The following is a 21,763-nucleotide window of genomic DNA, read 5'->3' on the forward strand; positions in this document are numbered from 1 at the left end:
ATTTGAAAGGAAGAAAGAAGGGGCCTATGGGGAAGCAGAGAAGAGTCTGGAAAAAGAACCATTGGCTTTCCTGAGGTCCCTCAGAAAAATAGCAGTTTTATCCTCCCAGTTACTCATTAGTTCATTATTAGTTTATGTGAAAAGAAAAGAGGTGGCTTTGTGCTCTGACTCGTGACTGTAGCCGAAGTAAAAAGAAAAGGGAGGCAAGTGTCTGGTCCTAAGGCTCCATGTATTTTGCCCTTCCTTGATCCTCCGATGATAATTTGAGGACTTCCCCCCATCCCAATAGTATTGTCTAACTTTGCCAGGGGTCTATTCTATCCAAAAATAAACACTGCAGTCAGCTTCCACGGCAGTGGGCCAGGACAAACCTTGGAGGCAAATATGTTTACCAAAGACTAATGACACCAAAGGACTATGCTGAGTTCCCAGGAGAGGGGCCTCATGCCGTTTTTTACCCCCCACATACATTCCATTGATCTGATTATTCAAATGAATATCAGCTAAGGGCCCAGTTAGCAAACTCACTCTCACACACACATCCTCTCCCATAGTTTGGTACATGCCTGACATGTGAACATATAGCTAACAGACGTGTTTACGTACCACAAATAGTGTACCCTCCGGTTGGCTCCATGCCTATCCCCAAATACAGCACTAGGTGCACACAAAAACACACAAGTCTGCCAGAACACACGTAAGGTTCAGTACATGCCCTTCCTCAACCAAGGAACAGTAAATTTACGTGCACAGTGCGTGCATGTGTGTGAGCATGCACATGCACGCGCATGCGCACACACACACAGAGTGCCAACCCCTTCGGAGAAGGCAGGGTACCTTGGACTCAGGACTGTCTTCCCCTTCCCCTACCCTAAGCCATATCCAGCTAGAGAAAAATCAATGAGCCCAGGCCTCCTCTAAAGGGGCTAGAAACATTTCTAGAGAAAAAATAACTTCTTGATGTAGAAATCATCCAGAACAGACTAGTCCTCCCAGCACCCAAAGACTTCCCTCTTCGGCTAACCCTGCACTGCCTACAGGCGCCCATCAGAGGGTCTGCAGGGAGATGAACTGAACTCCCTGATATTCAAGTTGGGTCTGCAAAGCAGCAGGTCAACATCACCTGGGAATCTGTTAGAAATGCAGAGGCTCAGGCCCAAGACCAGACCTACTGAATCAGACACTGCATTTTAACAAGACCTCCAAAGGATTCGTGTGCACACTCAAGTTTGGGAGGCATGCCTTTGGAGTCCATCCATCCTGTAATCAGGACATGCTCAGCTGAGATCACCCAGCCCTGAAGGTCTGGGCTCTCCAGCTCCTGCAGATAGAAGAGGGAGCAGAAGCATGCCTCCACCATCAGACCTTCTGCCTCTTGTCTCACCAGCAATAACTTGAGTTAACAACACAGCCTCAGGTGTCCAGACTCGCCTGCATCTCTAAACCCACCAGGAGCTCAGTGAAACTAACAGTTTTCTCCCTACTAATTGTCTCATCACTCCACAACTGCTGCTTTTTATTTCATTATGCTTCTCATCAGTCTCCGATAGGAATACAGCCGAAAAAGAAATTGGAAGGGAACAATTTCAATATTTCAAAACACATGCAAATCAATGCCCAGAATCCTACCTGGAGTGTTTTTATTGAGACAATTCTGTGCTTGTCTGAGAGATGACCTGATAATAAATAAATTCATATCTTGCAAAGGTAGATTTTCTCCCCACCTTATAAAGCTAATTATACCGGCACAACATAACATTTTCCTAAATGCCTGATAACCTCATCCTGTTACTCAGAAAATATTATTTTTAAATAGGTGTGATAGATACAAACTGAAACACTCAGATTTAAATTCCAGTCCCAATTCCCGGATCCCCTCTCTGAGTAATTTAAGGACTTCCTCCAGATAGTTTTTCATATTCTTTTAACTGACATTTTATCTTTATACAGTATCTCACAGAATGAGCACGCACTAAGACAATGACAGCCAAGAAGGCCTGTCATTTCTCATTCCGACAAAGACAGATGTCTTACACTGGCTTATGCCAATAATAGATTCAACAAAAAACAAAAGAGACTACACCTGCCGCTGATGTAAAGGCACCAATTCACATTTGTGACATTCATTTGTCAATTAACAGATTTCTCCCATTGTTGACACACGAGACTTAAAAGATGTGGGCTCGAATGTGATGAATTAAAAAAGACAGATGAGTAAGCTATGAGCTGCAAAGTAATGCTATAATGTGCTTTAGATATGAATATCAACTGACACCCCTGACAGGCCATACAAGGTTTTATTTCATTTTGCACTGTATCCAGCCTTCATACTTTGTCTTCTTTGTTCGCTTTTCATCAAGCTCCTAACATCTCATTCTGACAGCCAGAGACATTTAAGGCACTTTCGTTTCAAATGCAAGTTAGCGTACTTGATTTGTCATTAAAATGCAAAACGACTGCCGTTCCAGGTAAGTGTAGGTATGCTTAAAAGGTTGGATCTGCAGAGGGGAAGCTGAAAATGGTTTGGGTTTCTGTCTCTACCTCCTTCACAAGCCTGGCCACCTCTTGAGGGGGTCTGCCTGACACCCCGTTGGCCAAAGGCCTACCCTGAGGGGGCCCCCTGGAGCTCCAGTGTCCCAGCAGTGGGCAGGGACAACGTGTGGACTCAGAGGTGAGCTGGACCTCTCAGATGCTGGGCAGATCTTAAGTTTACCCGTATTTGAACCAGCCTAAGCACACACAAAGCATTAGGCCTGTGAAGAGGAATGCGTGCACGGGCTGAGGTCAATATGCTCAAAATGATCTTTCCCACTGGAGCCCCCATCTGATGCCTCTCCCACCTCCCACCGGTAGGGAGAAAAGGCCACACTGTAAACTCTCCTGTGGGAGATGAAGGAAGGGTCAGATAGGAACTTCCAGGAATACTTTTGTCTTAATGACCTTTACTTCAGTAACTTCACTCTTCTGGAAATTAACTTAAAACAGTATAAAAAAAGGAAAAAAAAGTGAAACAAAGATTTATAGGCAAAGATGTTCATCACAGCATTTCTTATTAACACCTAAAAGTAGAAAATATCTAAATATAATAATGTCAACCAAAATGAGAATGCCTCAATTATGATGCATCTGTAAAAACATATTGTATAACCAATGAAAAATCACATTATCCAAGAAAACTGAACTATATAACATTAAAAGAAAAAAATGGGATACACGTCTACACAGTTGACCCTTGAACAACCTGGGATTGAACTGCACGGGTCCACTTACAAGCAGATTTTTTTTCAACAGTAAATACTACAGTACTACCTGATCAGCCATTGGTTGAATCCAAGGATGCAGAGAACCAATTGTAAGTTATACAGGGATTAACTCCCATATTGTTCAAAGGTCAACTGAACCCAATTTTGTAAAAATGTATACATACTCAAATGTTCATTGTGGAATACTGGTTTTTTGTTCAACAGTAAGCTCATAATTTTGGAGTTTGTTGGGTATTTTTTTAAATTTCCTTCTGTATATGTTCCCTGTTTTTATAAAAGGAGTACTTTACAACCAGAAAAAAAAAAAAAAGCAACAAAAGCTTGAAAAGCTAATCTTAGAAGGTAAACATTTCTTTGGCCCAATTTCCTGTTCCCTAGCACCAATCTACCATTTACATTTTCTGGGCTTCAATCTTTTGTTAAAACAAAGTATTAGGTCAATGTTTTTCAAACTGTGCTCCACAGAACCCCAGGGTACCACAAGGGGCTTCTGAGTTTCTTCAAATGATTAATTTGAATTTAACTTTTAAGTTAATGACTTTTTAAAACTATAATTTAAGAGCAGTATGTTCTCTCAAAAATGTTTGATACCAAATCTCACTATGCTGGAGAACAACAGCATATTATCTTATGCCACCAAATTTAACTCATTTTGTGCAGATCTCAAAGTTTCTTTTTATAATTATCTAGTTTAAAAATAGCCTGGTATTTGCAAGGTGAAATTTAAGGGGAAAATATAAATGTTACCATTTTTGCAACTACTTACTGAGTGGATAAGTGTTTAGATACTGCACACTGAAAGCCAAATGCAGGAATCATCTCAGCACTGGGACTGGTATAAAACTGCATTTTGTCTCTAACTTTAACATCAAGCCCAGTGTTCATCTGAACAGCTTCGCTGCTTTTGCTGACTCACTTTAAAAAAATATTAAAACCATTTTATTCCATAATGGTCTCTCTATATACAGTTTTGTTTGACAAGGATCCTGCCACTAGAAAAAAAAAAAAAACTTTAAAAACCACTGGATTAAACCAACCCACCTCTAAGGCTCTCTCTGACAGCGTGCGGGGCTATGAAACATAGCACAGAGTACCACAGGAGTGGAGCCCTGTGATAAAGGGGGTTCAGTTGAGCCCTGGCTTCCACACTTACTATGTGACATTGGGTGACCTACGTGATCAAAGCCTTGCTTTCTTTATCTGTAAAGTTTTTTGCTTCTAATCATAAAGTTAGGAGGGTTCAATGAGATAGAATCGTAAGCACTAAGTAACTGCTAGTTGATGTTACACCATTATTACTTAGTATATACATGGGGCAAAAGAATGGTGACATGGTGGACAGCTCAACACGGCACAGACAGTTCAGAGGCAAGAGACAAAATGCTTTTGTACGGCCAGTAATAGAAATTTCTTTGCTAAACTGATTAATCAAATCCAGAGCAGTCTCTCTCCAGACTACCGGGTCCATGTTCACTTCCTCGTTTATTTCCTCGCCTTCTATATCATCTGACTAGTTTATACTTTGGAAGCATAGTCTTCTAATAGTAAATCAATTTCAGATCTCCACTTTTTATCTCCCTGTGCACTGCCTAAATGTGATTTTTACAATTATCTTCTGGGAAAAGGCTCTAAACAAGCCCCCCTTTTAACAAAAAAAAAAAAAAAAGCTAACACGGAACCTGTTATGTAATAACTGTTATGTAATAACTGTTCAATGCAGATCAGAAATTACACATAAGGCAAACTTTTAGTCAAGGGTAGAAAATCAGATGGGGGAAACTTATGGTTGTAGAAAACAGTCACATTTTCCTTGTAAGGAAATACACTGTAGGACTATGATCTCCCTTTTCATTTGTACTCAAGTCACAAACAAATACCACATGACCCCAAGCAAAATAATCTTGAAAGATAATTCTGCTCAAAAAACAGAATCAAAAATGAAAGGAACAGTTTTGGGGATACGTGCTCTTCTGGTACAACACCTACAGGAACAAAACTTATACATTTAGTGTTTCATTTGACCTGCACAACCCTGATAGCTGAGTATCATTATCCCCCGTCTGGAAAATCACAACACAGATTAAATGACTTGCTCACTAGCTCACAGACAATTTGTGATGGAGTCAAGACTAACAGTCAGGTAACCTGTCTCGATCTCGTTCCTTTTCCACCAGATCAGCTTCAGCCAGAATGCCCCTGGCTTCATGGTCTCCAACAATGACTCTGAGCTTCAAACTAGCAAAATTTCAGTTTCTCACTTAAAAGAAAAAATACAATGACAAGAATGTATTATATGATGTTAACGAATCTGTGGTAATCATTTCACACTATATACATGTTATCACGCCATTAGGTTGTACACCATTACGGCACGTGGACTAACACAGTGTTATATATAAATTATATCTAAATTATATAAATATATATAATATATTTATTATATATAAATAAACCTGGGGGGAAATGCATCATAGCTTTGTAGTGCTTAGCGATTTACAAAGTATTTTCATTCAAATAACCTATCTTCTCTGCAACCCAGAGGCATTCTGGGGAAAAAAGTGAACAGTATTCTTTGCCTGTAACTGATAAGGCAACAGAGACCCAGGCCTCCTGAAGGCTTGCCCAGATGAACAGCAGCAGCAATGGGACTCAAACACACCTGAGATGGATCCGAAACCTGTAGTGGAGGCCCAAACCCCAGACGTCCCTTACTAGGGAATGAAGGAGTTTTGTTTTATTTTTGTTGCTATTGTTGATCTTCCTAAAGGAATAGGACAAGTTGACCTAACCTACTTTTCTACAGACTTCTAAAATACTACTTGATGTAAAGATTCACTGTTTACAGTTTTTACCTCTCCAGAAAAGTGTTAAGGTCAAACACAAGTTTGGGAAGAAAACAAAACAGCAACAGCCTTAAATAGGGAGTGGGGGAGAGCTGCTCCCTGTTCATCGGCCTGGAAGACCATTTTCCTCTTCTCTACCCTTTAGTGACCAGCCTACACCAGTTCAGCAGATAAAGATCTTGAGGACAATAATTCAAATTGCAGGAAACACAACGGACTATAGTACACTATAGAAGCCAAGGATGTAGGCTTTGTGGTTGTGCAAAACTAGGTTTAGACCTCAGCTCCTCACTGACCAGCTGCGTGACATGGGGAAAGTTCCTTAAACTCTGCACACTTTCACTTTCTGACTTTAAACTGTGAGACAACACCTAGCTTGCCATAGGACTTAAGAGAGTAATCAAGGGAAGCTGATGGATGAATGCTAGTTACCATTACTGCTGCCTTTTTAAAGTAAATGATTATCATGTTTTTAAACATCCACTGTTAACAAATGAGAAACGCCCAGATTAGATAGTCTTCTAATAGGAGGCTCCTACCACGTGCATTATCCTGCCCTGGGCACTCCCGCATGAGAAGCTGGAAGCCCTTCCTGGAAAAGTTTACATTCCTGTGTCAGAGACAGAGTTCCTGCAAAGGCCCCAAGGCATTCACAGAACCAATAAGGAGGAAATTCTCCCTGGGGAGATTGCAGCCCCAGGTGCCAGCCCTTGCAGAAACACTAGGACACGGCAAGATGATAATGTTCTTTCTTAAAGATGAGATTTCAAGCTTTGGTTCCTCCTGTTCTGAACGAGCCCAGGGCCAGCCTGCAGGGCCTTGTTGGGTGCTAAGCAGCCCAGCAGACGTGGCAGTTGTCTAGAAGAACTGCATTAACCATGACCCTTCTAACAGGGTAATTGCCACATATCTGTGTCAGGGCCGACACTCAGGTCCTGCCCAGCCTGGGAATGGGCTGCTCTCCACCAGCTAGAGGTGGCTTGTCTCCCCCGCACAGCCTATCACTGCAGGGTGAAGGCCAGAGGGGGATAAACCATACCTCCCCCAAGTCCTTACTTGACTGGCCTCCCCCAGTCAGCGTCTCCGCCCCAGAACCATCTGCATCCTGCACAGCACAGGCGGTTACGTCTGCACGTGTGGGAAGGCGCTTACCCTACTCTCCCATTTCTCCTCCTGGACCCCCACCAACTCCTGAGGGCACACAGATCAGGGCCTCCCCATTGCCACTCAGGACAAGCCTGGTCCCAAAGCCCTGACACTGTGCAAGCTATTTACCCCGCCCAGAAATCATGACCCAGCATGGCAAACTCCGCTCTCTTTTCAGAGTGTGGCCCAAGTCCCAGTCTTCTCACTCTGAAGGAGTCCTCCCTCCTGAGAGCTTCTTGGACATAACTGACAGCATGATCCCAGCACTGAACTGCATGGGAGACATGTCTGGGAGCCACCGCAGGGCTCACCTGGGCCCCACACGTGGCTCCCCAAAGCTGCTCACTAACTCAAAAAGAACACGCTTCCTGAGTGTGGATAAAGTAACTATGCTCCCCAGCAGGACAGCCACAAAGTTTTCCAAGTGGCTGGTCGATTTGGCTGCATTCTTCTAATAACTCCACCTGAATTAGCCCTTAACTCCACATAGAGCATATGAGCTTCCGCAAGGGGAAGTATCCCATCTGTAAGTTTCAGGTGCTGAGAAACCAAGTATGCACTGAATATTTACGTACCTATCATGTACAGGAAAAGACTTGCCAAGAACAACGATCCAAGTCCTCAGCCCTTGCAGACATCCACAGACAGCTCTGGGAACCCTGCTATCCTGAGCAGCCCCACCTCCACTTAGCTGCATGATCTTCTAGCTCAAGGCTGTATGAGTCATCCAAACACCCTGAAACCACCCAGCCCTGAGGTGCGCCCATGGGGGCACCCAGCTGTACATGGCAGCTAGAAAGACCCGTGCAACCGTTCAGGCTTTCTCCAAATTACGTCAGTCCAGGCCTAACTGCCACTCACCAGCTCATGAGGAAGAAGATAAGAAAAACCTTGAATTATACAGCCAACTTTATCCCTCCAGTCATTCTTCCCGAAGAGGGCATCGCATCACGGACTGGAACAACTGCAGCAGTCCTCAGAGGCAGAACACTGGACAGAATGAGCTTCGGGAGTTACCGCCAGGCTCTATTTTTCTGCACCCCCATGTAAGGCTCATCTTCCCCACCAGAGCCCAGCCTCCAAGAACAGAACTCAGTGTACCAGTTGCTACGTTCAATTACAACTGGAAAAATGGTTATCTTTCTGTGGTATTAGTCCAGCTCAGGCGTCCGGGAAAAATGCACAACAGCCAACCAGGAGAGACCCAGGATTCCACTGTCAGCACAGATGAAGACAGTCTGCACTCCCAGGCTCATCCTCAGGGTCCTGATCACCTACTGCTCTTGGGAGGTTTCAAATCCTAGGGGGTCGAGCTACCACATGGATGCACTTAGAAGGGACAGGAAATTCATCCTGAAAAATAAGCTCCTGAAGTAAAATTAACACTCGACCAGGCAACTTCCATGTACCCCTCAGACTGGGGTGCAAGCGGGCAGGCACCCACTCACCCAGCTTCTCAGAAAACAGATGGACAGCAATGCTGTTAATTCACTCCATCCCATCTCACTTTCTGCTCCACCAACCCCACAAATGCATTTCAGTAGATTCGATCATCAGAGCTGGTGCTGAGCAAACCTAAGAAGAAAAAGTAGTTAGAATTTCTGAGGAACAAAGCACCTCAAAACTCACACATTTCAACATCTAGATGGGTGTACGTCTCAGTGAAACAGAAGGCTTGGAAAAATGGAGCCTTTGCTAACAGTACTCTATTTGAAAAGAATTCATCTAAATGATGCCCCTTGCTGTTATTTCTCTAATAGCATGGAGACGAAATAAAGCTGGCTCTGATTTGGGCAAATTTAATGGTAAAACAGTCAAAAATGAGAAGAGACTTCCTTTGCCATCCTCCTATGATCTCCCCCACCCACATCTGCTCTACGCCTGAGCGCCACTCAGGAGAAAAGACAGGGTGTAAAAATCAGCAGCTGAGTAGAACCTACAGATGGTGACTGTGCTACTAATGCCACACTTGGACAGTGGTCAACAGAAAACGGGTTTTTCTTCACACATTTTCTCTCTCCCCCCTCCACCCACTGCTTCTCGCAAGTAATCACAGCTCTCTCTAGAGATATGCAGTATCTGGAATTTATCTATTTTTGGTAAACAAAGCTACACAGAAGAATTGATTTCTCTTTGACTCGTATCAAACTAAACCAGGCTGAAGTTCCAGGTATCATTTTCCCCCCTCCAACTATGAAAGTCTTTCTGGCTCAAAAGGTCCACACATTTATTAAAATAATTTGAGACTTCATCAGAAAGGCCATTATGCCTGCAAACTTTAAATAATTTAAGTGTTTCCTTGTATATAAATATTTCGTATCAGAAATTGATTTCCAAATGAAGCACACATGAAGATTGACCACACTAAATAGTGTCCGAGTACATCCCGGTGTTCTAAAGTACAGGCAGCATTTTAATGCAACAGAAAAACTGGATTCCACATGAGATCAGACATGATTTTATCTACACACAAGTAAAATTGCTGCCTCTGACCCCCTTCATATCAGACTACAAACGTACCCAGTGGAAGCTTCAAGAAGAGCCAGAGTCTTTGAAGCAAATTTTTAATTTGCTAAAGAGCTTCATTTTCAGGGGAATAACTGCCATGTCCTGAAAGCACTGAATTTTAACCTTGGGTGAGACTAGGGTAAGATTTTAAGCACTCCAATCTTGAAAAAGCTCTGGCCACTAGCCCCCACCCTATGTCAAGAGGCAGAGAAAAAAAAATCCTGTTTCTAAAAGTTGTGAAGGAAAAAGAAAAAAAAACAGGGCTGAGATTTGACCCAAAGCCTTAAAACATGCACAGGTTTTCCCTGAGTGGCATGAACAGCAGTCACGTTAAAGGAGGTGAACAAAGAACAGAGATGCACAATAATACCATTAAGCAGGGCTCCAGGCAGCACAGAATAAACCAGGTTGAAACAAATGGGCACCAAGATCCCATCAAGTTTCCAGGCAGCCTCAGGAGTCCAACAGCCCAGGGCCCCGGGCAGCCCTGAAGAGTGGCAAAGAAGGGAGGGTGGGTCCTCGCTAGAGCCCCTCCCCTGCCCTCTCCAGCAACACTGGCCACTCCTTTCCTCCACCTCTGCCCCAAGTACCCCGCGAAGAAGGCATAACAAGACCAAGTAGGGCTGAACCAAGTAAAATATGTCCACTTCTTATCCCATGCTAGCGACACAAAACTGAGCAAATTCACATGCACGTATAATCCTGCAACGCACTACCCAGCAAAGCACCACCTCGCTGATGGAGACAAGACTTCCAACACACCACACACACACACACACACACACACTTTCTTTTACCAGGACAATAGCTGAGAAGAAAATAGTATAACTCCTCAAACCTTAGCAAAAGCTAAATCCTGTCTCCCATTTAGCTGCAGCATTCGGCTCCATGTAGCTAATTTAACAAAATATTCCCTTGGCATTTAAGTTCTCTCTTTTCCTTTCCTTTTTTCCTTGTAAGCAGAGTGGGGGGTGATATGTAATACATCAAAAGCAAAGCAACTTCAAAACAAAATCAGTTATTGTAAACAATCCTTGTGGCAATTTTTTTTTTTTTTACCTCCTCTCCCCCTACCCCAGGAAAAACAGCCCTGCCGGTTGTAATAGAAAGCCAAGTAAAGATAAATCAATTAGCTTGCTAATTTCTCCCCTCTCATTTATTTAGCTCTGCACTGTATTTGTCGTAATTGACTACAATTATGTTAATTACTAACTCCAGTATAATTACTATATTTATTGTCATTGAGCACGCGATGTACCCACAGCAAAGCTGGCATTTGTCGGGCATCAAGAAAGCAAACTGTCGAAAGGTGATTCTCGGCAAACTGGCGGATGTGGCTTCGGCAAATGAAAGGGCAAAAGAGATTTCATGCAATGTTAGTTTGAAAGCACCGGTTCATTAAGGATATTAATTTTCTGATAACTACACATTTAAGCATGACACACTCGTGCAGTATCTACAGGATTTCGCAATTATTAATGCGTGACAGTTTCAAATGCTAAGTGAATCAATTAAACAGCAGCATTCACAATTTGAGAAGAGATAACTGCTTCCTAACTACCTAAGACTACAATTTTCACATGACAAAAAAGAGCCATTGAGGCGCCTTCAAAACCTGACAGGTCAAGAAAGAAGTTTGAAACAAAAGCACCTTACAACCATCATCTCTCCTCTTTACTTGTCAGATCAACTTTGCTAGTGTCTCCCCAGAAACGGCATCACATGCCAGCTGCCACAAGGTGATTTTTCATGTCTTGTCAAAGAAATCTTTTATTCTATTTGCTCTGCATTAACATGTTACATTTATTGATCAAGGGGCCTGTTCGGCAGCCACAGCAGGGCACTGAGCTCTCCAGGCCTACGGGGCTTTGATGTCCCGGTGACATTCGAGCCCGAATAATGCACATACTAAATGGATTTAATGCAGAAATGTGTTTGGGCCTGACAGTTACATTAATAACAGCCCCTCACGCTGATAAATATGCAATCGCTACTATTAAGAGTTACCCAATTACGGGGAAAATATTTCTCTCCTTATAAATAAATCCATCAAGAGAAAAAAAAAAGTTTTAACAATGGTGCTTTTTCTTAAAACCCTTCTCCAGCTGCAGGAACCGGGCCATATGGGAGTTAACACACCCTCTCTCCCACCCTCCTCTCCAATTGTTTTTAGTAAGTCTTGCTTTATCTCAAAAATGGTTTGGGGATTTTTTTTTAGACCTCTTTTGTTGGTCTTCCCTGCTCTAACCGTCTCTTATTTCTTCAGAACCAGAGAAAAAGCAGACACCCAAGAGACTGAAAAATTGGGTTCTGTATAAACTCAGAGAGGATCTTAGGGGAGGTGGTGCAAAGGTGGGGGGCACATAGCTGATCTCCGTAATGATGGGTCTGGAGGAGGAGGTGTCTTTTTTCTTTAAACTTTAAATGAAACCTGAGCATGTGTGTGTCTGTCTCTCCCTCGTTTAAAATCCTCAGTGACCTTGGGCTGTGGCAGGGATGAGGGCATGAGTGCAAAGGGGAAGAAAAAGCAGCTGGGACAGGAGAGAGCTTTTATTAGAAAAGTCTCTGCTGGGGAGAAGTTGTAGTTATTGTATCCCTGCAATTATACACAGACACCCAGCATAAAGCATAACTGCTCCCCTTTCATCAAGGCGAAGGGGACAGCTGAAATCACCAGCACTGCAGTCCCTGAGGAGAAAGAAGGAAAGAGGCTTTTCAGTTGGGGGTGGGTGTGTGTGTGCAAGTGAGTACACATACAAGTATGGGCACACATACATCCTCTTTTCCCTCTGCAGTCAAAACCCATGCATGCCGTGACTGGTCTCAAGGTTCCCCATCCCAAGGCTGGGACAGTACAGCCGTGGCAAATGCTCAGTCCTTCCCTCCTAGGACAGTGACCATCTGCACCATGTCTCACACTGTTCGGGGCGATGAGAGGATGAGTTCTCTGGGAATCCCCAACTCCCAGCTGGCCCATGTCTCATGAGGTCCTGTGTCACCCAACTTTCTGCATCAGGAAGGTTTTGGAGAAACTGGAGAGAGAGGGAAATACAACAGATAGAACTCTGAGGCTTCCAGATCTCCAAGCTGGAGTTGCAGGATCCACTCTGACTCTACTACTCTGAATTCCACAGGCTGATCATGATTTAAAAAAACAAACAAACAAACCTCCCCCACTCCCAACCCCAGACCACCACACACACACAAGGAAATACAGGCTTGAAAATGGTCATCCATCTTCTCACACAAAGAAAGGAACAACTTACACCTTCAGAAGCAATTCAGAGTATCTGTAAAGCTGACATCAAACCACCCGGGTCATTTAATCCCAGCTCTCCCATGTAACCATCAATGTGGTCTGCAGAAAGTTTCCTCCTCCATCTGGGCCTCAGTGGCTCTGTGTGTAAAATGCTTTTGGGAGGACATAATGATGTAACGCATGCCAAGTGTTCTGCCCAGCCTCGGCATGTATCAAGTGCTCCATAATATTTGACATTTGTTAGTAAGAAAATAAACATGATGACCAACATTACCTGTTTGATCTCTTATCCCTGGACTCCTCTGCAGAGCTGAGCAAGTCACCTCTGGGTATTTATCTGCAAGGCGACTTTACCAAGAAGCTCCTCAAGAGAGCCATTCTGCAGGCTCTCTCTGGTAGGACTCAGAGGTTTCCCTCAACAGAGTGCAGCTGGCATGGGAAGGGGAGAATTCATTTTTGTCCAAAGCTGTCTGATGCCCTGCACATTTAGCATCCCTGGCCTCACCCACTAAATGCTAGCAGAGTCCTGACCTCCATCACTAGGACAGAACTTCATGGTTGAGAACATGGAGGGCCAGCGAACAGAAAGTCTGAAAGGGTTAAGCTCACCTGTCTCTCCCCCTATTGCCCCAGCTCAACCACCCTGACAACACAGAGCTGCATCACCACATGTACAACAATGACCACAGAGCAGAGAGCAGGGCAGAAGGAGGGGACAGAGCAGTGGGGCCCAAGTTCCAAACAGCTCAGGCAGAGAAACTCACCTCACCAAAAAAGAGAAAATTAAACCCAAGATTCGGAAGGAGTAAAATGGGTAAGATGAGAAACCAAAAGCATTACCAAAAAAAGTCTAGGACATTCTCAGCCTAGAGGCAACACTGTAGGGAAAGTGGAGACCACATTTACGAGAGCACTTTCCCAGTCACAGAAATCATCGCAGTCTATGAGAAAGCTGAACCTCAGGAAAGCCTCACAGCCCCTCAGACAACTCTCTCCCATCGTCCACCACGTCCCTAGCTCGGTCTCACACACTGTGGCTCAATACCCCATCTTCTCTGGCCAAAGGATGGAAGTCCAGGAAGTGAGGATATTCTTGGGGGAGGGGGCAGGAAAGCACCATATAAACTCACAGTGACCAGATGCCTGCTCCCTCATTCATCTTCCCTGCCTCCCTCCCTGTTCCCAGTGATTTCTACAGTCACAAAGGTCACTCCAGAAAGCATCATCAGTAAAGGAAATCGAAGTTTTGCTCCTGAGACATTAAACATTACCTGCCAAGTCATTCTCCACCTCACCTTTTGACTGTATGCTCTGTTGGTAGCTGGAGATATCAGAATGGCCAATGATATTCTTGGAACAAAGAAGGTGTTTTCATAGCATCGCCCAGCTCAGAAACACTGGTTCCAACATACATAGACCCCCTGCCTCCTTGAACCACTCAGAACTTAACAAGGCCCTAGACCTACTGTGAAAATTCACTGATAGTTTATCTTTCCCATCATTATCTCTTCCCCTCAGTGCTTACCAACATAAGCTGTGTTGCCACCTCACCCCAGGATTAGGGTGCTCCCTAAGTAAGACCATTACATTGCAGTCTTGAAAATAAGCATGAATAAGGCCCCAGATGGCAAAGAAACGTTTTGATGAAGGCCCAATACCAACAAAGCATGCCCTTTAAGATGTTCTCCTAAGAGTCCAGGTGGGGGATGTTCTCTTACCCATTCCTATCGTGATGTGAACACAGGAATGCTCCTTGCTGGGCTGGCCAGGATAAACAATGTGCGCGAGCTAAGTGGGTTGAGCCTATGGAATGTCAGAGACAGCTGGAGAACTAAGGTACTTGTACCAGTTAGAATAAACTAGGATACGCTGCATTAAATAACTTCACATTTTATAACATAAATTTTGTCATTTACAATCTACATTCAACATCAATCAACCAGGCATTCTGGTCATTTTTGAGCAGAACCCAAGATTGGTGATCATAGCAAGCAGAACAGAAAGTGGCAAATTATTCACTGGCTCTTAAGAGTTTCTGCCCATTGGTCATACCCAAGGGTGCAAAGATGGGCAAACATGCCATGTGCTCCAAGAGAAAATCCTGAATGTTAGTGAGGAACCCCAATGACTACCAGAGAGTGAACTGGTCCCCATGGAGGGTCAAGCCTGGGCTTTTAGCCTCACAAGCACTGTGTTACCATGTTGAAGCACTAGCCACAGCTATGCTTACTCGAGACCTATCATGTGCCAAGTCATTTGCTAAGCACTTGACACACAGTTACACACTCAACATTTTTGCAATTAGCCCAAGGCCAGTTAAACAACTGGTGAGTGAGAGGTATAGGATCTCAAGCCAGGGCAGTCTAACCCCAAAGTCTTGGTTCTTTTCATTACACTGCTCATTTTTCCCAAATGGGCAGGAAGCTAACAGGCATAGATATGGTGGTACATCCGTCCTCGAAGACTGGACACTGTACCACATGTTTACCTCACAACCTGGTGGGGAGGAAAGAGCCACAGTTTCTTTATTGGAGCTGCCCAAACTCCACAGTCCATCACTGTCATCCTGGACAAAGGCAGGGTAGCAGCAAGCTCCCACTGAAGAAATTCTCTCCTAAGCAATTCCCCCGTCCAATATGTTTATCAGAGTGATGCTAAGTAAGATACCACTGCAAATAAGTGTTTAAAATGTAAGCTTCATGTTGCCACAGATCAATTAAACCCTCTGTATTTTATTGCCAGATTGACACAGGTGTATTTATCACTGTGTGCTGTGGGAGCTACACTCTGCCCGCACTGAGCTCACAGGCTCAGCAGGCGACCCACTCAACCCACTTGGGGCCCTTGGAGATGAACGGGCCACCAGAGAGAACTCTGCCCTTTCCCAATCAGGGGAGAAAGGAAAAGGATGCTGGAATAACTCATCACCAAGCTCTCTCTGCCTTGAGCAGGTCAAGGAACCAACACTGGCTAAGACACAGGAGGCTCCATATTGATCAGCTAAGTAAAGTAAAATATGAAAACCTCAAAAACAAGTTCAAGGAAGAGTTTGGGACAATGGAGAGTCAAATATTCCTGGCAGCAGAAATTGGTATAACCTATCTTGACGGCCATCTGACATCTGTACCAAGGCCCTCTGACTCCAGGAATTTGTCCCAACCAACTCAGAGACATTCATCCATAAGTACTGCAAGGCTATTTACAATAGAGATATTTTAACAGTAAAAATCTGGAAACAATCTACATGTCCAACACTAAGAAATAGGAAACCATTAAAAACTGTAATGCAGTATTTATTGGACAGGAATACGCTTCCAACACAGTATAAGCAACAGCATCATTTAAAAACTATTTGGCATTATAAAAGCCTGGAAGACAATAAAACGTTAACAATGGTGATTTCTGGGTGGTAAGATTATCAGTCAACTGAGAGAAAGGGGTCTTCTGTCATACCTTTCTGAGTTTTCCCAAATTTCTATATTGATCACTGTTGTTTTTACTAACAAAACTATCCCCCCAAAATAAAATCTAAAATAAAATTTCAGGCAGATGTAAACACAGGACTTTTAATGCATCCAAGTTGAAGGGGCAAAACTTCACTCCTCTTGGCCGTTACCCAATAGCTCCCTAAAGCCGCTATGCCCATTACAGGGTGGATGGCAAGACTACCCCAGGGAATGACGTCCAGAGCTGGTTCCAGTTCATCGTCACTGTAGCTCACCTGGTTCTCATCCCCATAACTTACAGGAAGAGATCTGAGCTGAGACAGTAGAAGTAAGGCGTGTTTGTGTCTTTAAAGGGAGTCAGAAATTTTATTTGGACCTTTTGTCTTCCTTCCCTTTCTAACTTCCAACCTGACAGTGAACATACTGAGTCCAGGGACTTTCATTCCCCCCAGAGCAGAGTCATAGAAGCAACACAGACTCAATTTCCACAACCTTCTACATAGAAAGGTAACCGCTTTACTACTGGACAACCCAACAGAGGTACACATGGATTCAGCACAGTTAATGCAAAAGGGAATGGGAAGTGTCATGAGGTATAAAGGGAAAAAGATACATATATTTAACTGAAAACAAATTTCAGAGCTTTTAACTCCATAACCACCTCCCCTCCAGCATGAACAGACAGCAGAAAAATTACTTTTCTGAACAAAATTAACCATGATCATGGTATAAGGCTATGAATTAACAGTGAGGCAATAGAGAAGAATGACCCTATTAGGAGTGGTTAACTGGAGCCTGGTGTCTCCCTTTAAACTAAACTTTCATATAAAAAGCAGTAATACAAATCTGGCACCATGACAAATTCACAATTTCCTACACACATGGACTATCTCTAGAAGACATGGAAAGATTGAGCAGCAGTAGTCAGCAGTGCACATGGAAACTGGAGGCTGAAGGACATACACGTAAAGGAGACCAGTGCCTGAGTAAGCTGTATCTTCCTCTGACACCCACGAGAAGTAGCACCATCTCCCCTTGCCCTCAAGTTAGGTAAACAAGACCATCAAAGATGAGCCAGTCCAAACATAGTCACAACAGGCCAGGATTGCTTTCCTCCAGTCTGGTCTGTAAATCCTTCCAGAGTAACCAAGTCCTAATATAAACCCTTCCGTTAGACCTCACCCCTCCACGGCTCACCAGCGCCCCAACCCAGCTGTAACATAGTGTGGAGGTCACACACTGACCACGACAAGGGTAACAACAGGTTCCTGACCAGATGGGATAGTTCCTCCAACCAACATGAAGAGAAACTTCTCTCCTCTCAACAAAACATAAATACAACCTTAACTCCTCTCCTGCTGAATCTCCTTTTTACCAACCTTCTCAAAAAATTTTCCTGCCTCCAGGATCCACCATTTCCTATGATAAATCCTTACAGATCCAGCCCCTCAGAGCCAGAAGCCCCTTATCATCATTGACCTTGTTTATCACACACACTCCTCCAGCCCCTTCTCTGCTAAAGGGAGGCAGGGCCCCAGAGTGTGACAAAGACGGCTCTGTTTCCTCAGACCTGACAGCCCAGTCCCATGACCTGTGACTGCTGACACACTCCCTCGCAGGGCTCAGCCTCCTCAAACCCACATCCAGGCTCCCAGCAGCAAGGCAGCCACCGCCTGAGCCACAACTGCCCCAAGCCCCCGGAGGCCAGCCACATGGGAAGAACGCCTTCTGCTGTAATGCCCAAAGGAACCCTTTGGCTTAGTCTGTGCTGGGGAGCTATCTAAGGGGCACACGTGTCTCAGGCACCATCTAGTCCGGGCTGTCTATTTCGTCCTCGCCTTGGGTAGGGACCAAAAACCATCCTTAATTTCTTTAGAAGTCAGCATTTGTTCAGCATCCTCTCACCACTCTGTTACTTTGTGATGCTTCAGTTTCCCCATCTCGCTTGAAGCATACAAACCTTCTGGGAGTCAGGGTGAATGCACACTGTGCCTACTGTCTTCCTACACGCCCCCTTGGATGCCCCCTCCCTGGAGACGATGCATCTCAGCAGAGCCGCGTGGTCCTGAGCACTGGCCCAGGGAGCTCTGCTGGCTTAACTTAAAGCCCCCTCTACCCTCCAGTGCCTTGAAGCCCCCAGTTTTGTCCATCTCATCTCAAATTCTTAATTCCCGAGTGTCCTGACGCAGAGAGAAGAGACTCCATGGTGTGGAAGCAGGAAAGGACCAGAGCCCTGGGGTGGGATTCTGGCTCCTCGTCTCTCCCACCTCAAGACAGTTTGTTCCATTTAGAGGACAGCACAGCTTTCAAGGGGCCACTTAAGGAAAAGCTCTGTGTGGAACCACCTCGTTAGGAAAAGCCACCACCCGGATCCCAGCTCATTTATCCTACTGATACCTGCTTTCCAAGCGCCTCCTACTTCCCTCCTCTGAGCCCCCAAGCCAGTCACAATTCAAAACCTTTCAGGAAGAAATGAAATAACTGTTTTCTCCAGTGAAATAATATAGAAGATCACACTTACCTTTTGCCAAGACTGGAACAGTTGTTGGAGTTTCCCTCCCACCTGCCCCATGCCAACAGTGTTTAGATTACTTTGAAACACCATCTGGGAGAAATCATCATTGCAAATATTTAAGGTACCAATTCATAAAAAGGCAAAGGAAAAAAGAACACACACACTTTACCTGTGATCTGGCAAATCTTCGGGAGATGGGGTTATCCAGGAAAGCCTTCCTAAACACCCCTAAAATCCTTGCTGCCTTCATCCCACCTCCTCCCCAAGAGTGCTCTAACTTGTCTGTATGGGCATCAGTGAGACAGGAAAAGAACAAAGTGACACTCAGATGGCCCTCTCAGAAGGACACAAGTGAGATGGAGAATGCTCACACTTGCTGCTTCTTCAGCGGCACAAAGAGGGGAGCTGGGGAATCATGTAAAGCAGAGTTAAACCTTGGGGTGCAATCCCACATGTCCCAGAGCCCTGCATCCCATGCAGAGCTGGGATGTTTGGCTTTTATCTGCAGGCTGTGACCAGGGAGACTGGGCCTCCCAGGCCTGGTCTGCATCTTGCAAAGGTTACATACCTCAGAAGGTTAAAGCTCAGATCAAGCCTCTTTGCAAAATGTCCACAGTCTCTGCCGAGGTGCTCTGGAATTTCTCTGCAGTCCTGGCCTATGTAGGACACCTGGAAATTAAACGGAACAGAAACGATGTGGCCAACGGAAATCACCCAGCTGCTCACAACCCTGAGTCATTGATCCGATGATTGCTTCCGCAACTTGAAACGCACGCTCTGCACACATGAGAAGGCCACATTTGTGGCCGTTTTTTCTGATCAAATCAGCTTTGGGGGGCTTCAGGGATTCTGCCAACGGCTCCCCTTTCCTGCTACACTTAGCACGATGGAGACTAATCCCAGCATGATGGAAATTGGACTAAAATTGGCCGGATTCAGATGTCCAAGAAAACCCCCAATGTCAGAGCACGCTGATATAATCGCAGCAATCAGCCTCTCACTCAGGGGCCTCCCCAACAGCTGCCCCTCGGGATCTTCTGCTCCCCCTCCTCTGCTGCCTGCCCTCTCCCAAATACCCTGGTATGCACATTACCTCATAGAAGACACCGCAGATGCACTTACCAGCCATTCAACCTGCAGGATGCTGGAACAAATAGGGTTGGACAAGAAAACCTCCCCAGACCTCCAATCCCATCCTATTACCATTGGGTATAAAATGTCCTCCACACTCTGAACAAAGCTGATTCAAAGGCAACACGGCAAGGAAAGGTGGCCAGAGCTTCCCAGTCTCCAGCCTCCAGAGAGCCTTTTGCTATCAACTCCACTCTGCCAGCAGAGGTGTCCCCTTGGGCATTCTGTTACTTCTTCTTCTTATTATTATTATCACTTACCTAGTGTGTGCTCAAATATTAAGAGGCTAAACTGAAATCTGATCCTGAAACTTCTGACTGTGACAAAATCAGAGGGCTTTCTCACTGGCCCAAGCACTGAGAAACCCATTTTTACGGACAGCACCCTGTGGGCAGGAATGGCAATCGATGCCAAAACCCAAAAGACACCATGCATGACTCAGAGTTGGCCAGTAGATCACAGCACATGATGCTTTCCTACTATAGGATCCCACCCTCAACCGCTGAGTGGAAATTCAGGCCCCTTGCATGGCTACAGCCTTGACTCTGCCCCTACAAATCCTCATTCTTCTACTCGTACCGTCATGGATGTCTGGGAAGGAGAGAGATGTCCCAAGGGGTTATGATTCTTAATTGAGAACAAGACAATGGTGGCATCTTGCATCCTCAGATGTTAGGTTAAACCATATGAATTACTAATTTTCGATTATTTTAGAACTACAAAAGAGCACTTTCATATGGCTCAACTTAATACAAATCCCACTGCACCCTAGCACCCTCAATTTTTCAAGTCATCTCTCAACCCTCTCCTATCCAAGGGGGAAAAACTGCTGACAATACAGTATCCTGAATTCCCTCTCCTTCAGTAACTCCATTCCTGGAAAGAAAGCAGGGAGAAGGGACCGAAAAACAAAACAAAACAGCTGACTCCAATCAAATAATTTTGACTCAGGCTAAAAATGAAAGGGCTCTGAGCTCAACCTAGTCATCTCTCCCCTTTCTACAGGGGACCTATATTTCTTCAGAACTCCTCACATAATAAATTGAGCTCTGCTTCCAAGCAGGGATGGAAATCATATACCAAGGAGAGACTGGGGATATAAGGCCCAGTCAGTCTAGGGACTTCTGTCACTCAGACATCCACTCGATAGCAGCTTCTTCTCCTTTTGTTTACAATGATCCCCAGGCCCACAGGGCTCACCTGAAAACCTATCTTTCACCTAGCGTGCCCCCTCATCCTGTACGTATCATCATTCAAGACCTCTGTGATACAAACAGCAGAGAGGCAGAGCTTTAGCAGTAGAAACTAAGCTCCTTGCTCGGACTCACCAAGGACTACACTTAAGTAAAAACTCAGTTTGTCAAAGCCCCTCTTTTTAAAAAACAACAACAACAAGGAAACTAAGACTTCAGACACCTGCCTACTATAACACATCTCCTTAGTGGTAGAGCCTGGACCAGGAATAAGGACTGCACATGGAATAAGGACTTCCAACCCAGAGGCCATGGGTTGTAAGAGGAATTCTTAGAAACCCACATGTGGATGTGAATTTTCTTGATCAACAAATGCGAGTGTGCATCTATCACCACGTTTGGCTTCAAAATGAGTCTTTCCATTTTAAAGGTCTAGAACTATCTCATAACACCATGTCA

The 21,763-nt window shown here is 44.6% G+C and overlaps 1 protein-coding gene across 3 annotated transcripts in view; it reads right to left on the reverse strand.

Annotated features, from left to right (window-relative positions):
- LRMDA (leucine rich melanocyte differentiation associated) overlaps positions 1–21,763 on the reverse strand; it is a 1,083,787-nt gene that overhangs the window by 1,058,243 nt on the left and 3,781 nt on the right. For all 3 annotated transcript variants that reach the window (XM_064488025.1, XM_064488023.1, XM_064488024.1), the window contains exon 2: positions 19,549–19,649. In XM_064488025.1, coding sequence (XP_064344095.1) covers positions 19,549–19,649 — 101 coding nt within the window. The remainder of the gene's footprint in view (positions 1–19,548; positions 19,650–21,763) is intronic.

This window comes from Camelus dromedarius, chromosome 8, assembly GCF_036321535.1.
Source record: "Camelus dromedarius isolate mCamDro1 chromosome 8, mCamDro1.pat, whole genome shotgun sequence".
Classification (NCBI taxonomy): Eukaryota; Metazoa; Chordata; class Mammalia; order Artiodactyla; family Camelidae; genus Camelus; species Camelus dromedarius.